General features: G+C 62.7%; 1 protein-coding gene across 1 annotated transcript; it reads right to left on the bottom strand.

Annotated features, from left to right (window-relative positions):
- Positions 1-70: 70 nt before the first annotated feature.
- Positions 71-1,031, bottom strand: LOC114072791 (keratin, type II cytoskeletal 75-like; the record flags this gene model as incomplete). The annotated part of the gene is made up of 3 exons (XM_027910636.1): positions 990-1,031; positions 731-895; positions 71-232 (listed from the first exon to the last, which is right to left on the bottom strand). Coding segments are annotated over exons 1-3 (369 nt in total), but the record flags the coding sequence as incomplete, so codon positions are not given.
- Positions 1,032-1,899: the final 868 nt, after the last annotated feature.

The following is a 1,899-nucleotide window of genomic DNA, read 5'->3' as shown; positions in this document are numbered from 1 at the left end:
CTTCCCACCCTGCCCAACCTCCCCCACCCTCCCCCCGTGCCCTGCAGGGTCCCTCCCCCCCGCCCCCCACCTGCTTCTTGACCCCCACCTGCTTCTTGACCCCCACCTGCTTCTTGACGCTGTCGATCTCGTTGCGCAGCCGCTGCACCATCCTGTTGATCTCCGAGATCTCCATCTTGGTGTTCCTCAGGTCGTCCCCGTGGCGCCCGGCCGAGACCTGCAGCTCCTCGTACTGCGGCGGGGGGAGGGAAGGAGGGGGGATGGTTACGCCTTGAGGGGGCTCAGGGTACGGCCAGGGGGGGTTAAGGGATGGGGGAGCACAACAATCCCCCGTGGGAAGGGCGGAGTTCACCCCTGGGGTCGTCCCAAACTCGCCGTGGTGGCACCTCCAGCACCCTGGGAGGGTGGGTGTCCCACACCAAACCCATCAGCCAGCCCGAGGGCAGGGCATGGACACCCCCTGGACCCCCAGGAATCACCCCCAGGGGTGCCCAGGGCAGTGCCAGGGGGGCTGCAGGGCACCAGGAGCGGGGTGAAGGGATGGAGGGACACAAAAACAACACATAACAATCCCCCGTGGGAAGGGCAGAGTTCGCCCCTGGGGTCATCCCAAACTCGCTGTGGTGGCACCTCCAGCACCCTGGGAGGGTGGGTGTCCCACACCAGACCCTTCAGCCAGCACTGAGACCCCCTGGACCCCCAGGAATCACCCCCAGGGGTGCCCCCACACCTTGTTCTGGTACCAGGCCTCGGCCTCGGCGCGGCTGCGGTTGGCGATGTCCTCGTACTGCGCCTTCACCTCGGCGATGATGCTGTTGAGGTCCAGGCTCCGGTTGTTGTCCATCGACAGAACCACCGAGGTGTCCGACACCTGCTGCTGCATCTGGGACAGCTCCTGGGGGGGACAGGGCGAGGCGTTGGCGTTAATTAGCGGTGTTAATGGCCCGGTTAATGGTGTGAATGGCCCGGCTTTGGGGTCGCTCCCCCACCGAGCGCCCTCCTGGCGTTCCGTCTGCAGTTTCCACCCCCATTCCTGCTCTGCCCTTCCCAAAAGGATGGGATCACCCTCCCCCCGGAGCTGCACGGCCCCAGGCGCGGCTCCCGGAGCCCTGGGATGGGGGATGATCCATAGGGAAGGAGCTCTCCCAAGGGAATTTTGGGTCCCAGAGCTCTGGGATGGGGGATGATCCATAGGGAAGGAGCCTTGAGGATGCACCCAGGAGAATTTTGGGTCCCAGAGCTCTGGGATGGAGGATCCACAGGGAATGAGCTCTCCCAAGGGAATTTTGGGTCCCAGAGCTCTGGGATGGAGGGATCCACAGGGAATGAGCTCTCCCAAGGGAATTTTGGGTCCCAGAGCTCTGGGATGGAGGGATCCACAGGGAATGAGCTCTCCCAAGGGAATTTTGGGTCCCAGAGCTCTGGGATGGGGGGATTCATAGGGAAGGAGTTTTCCAGGGGAATTTTGGGCCCCAGAGCCCTGAGACAGGATTATCCATAGGGAAGGAGCCTTGAGGATGCACCCAGGGGAATTTTGGCTCCCATAGCCCTGGGATGGAGGATCCACAGGGAAGGAGCTCTCCCAGGGGAATTTTGGGTCCCAGAGCTCTGGGATGGAGGATCCACAGGGAAGGAGTTGTGAGGACACTCCCAGGGGGATTTTGGGTCCCAGAGCCCTGGGATGGGGAGCTCCCAGGGGAATTTTGGGTCCTCACCGCCTCATAGAGCGCCCTCAGGAAGTTGATCTCGTCTGCCAGAGAGTCTGCCTTGCCCTGCAGCTCCACCTTGTTCATGTAAGCACCATCCACGTCCTAAAGGAGGGAAAACCAGGGATTTCTGGTGGAGCCAAAGGGGAGCCAGGACACCAGGGGCTCTGCTTCCAGGTCTGGTATTCCTGGA

Source organism: Empidonax traillii, unplaced genomic scaffold, assembly GCF_003031625.1.
Source record: "Empidonax traillii isolate 1590-97213 ecotype Southwest subspecies unplaced genomic scaffold, ASM303162v1 scaffold4008:size10353, whole genome shotgun sequence".
Classification (NCBI taxonomy): domain Eukaryota; kingdom Metazoa; phylum Chordata; class Aves; order Passeriformes; family Tyrannidae; genus Empidonax; species Empidonax traillii.
Note: the sequence above shows the minus strand (reverse complement) of the source record. Positions and strands in the feature narration are given on the sequence as shown.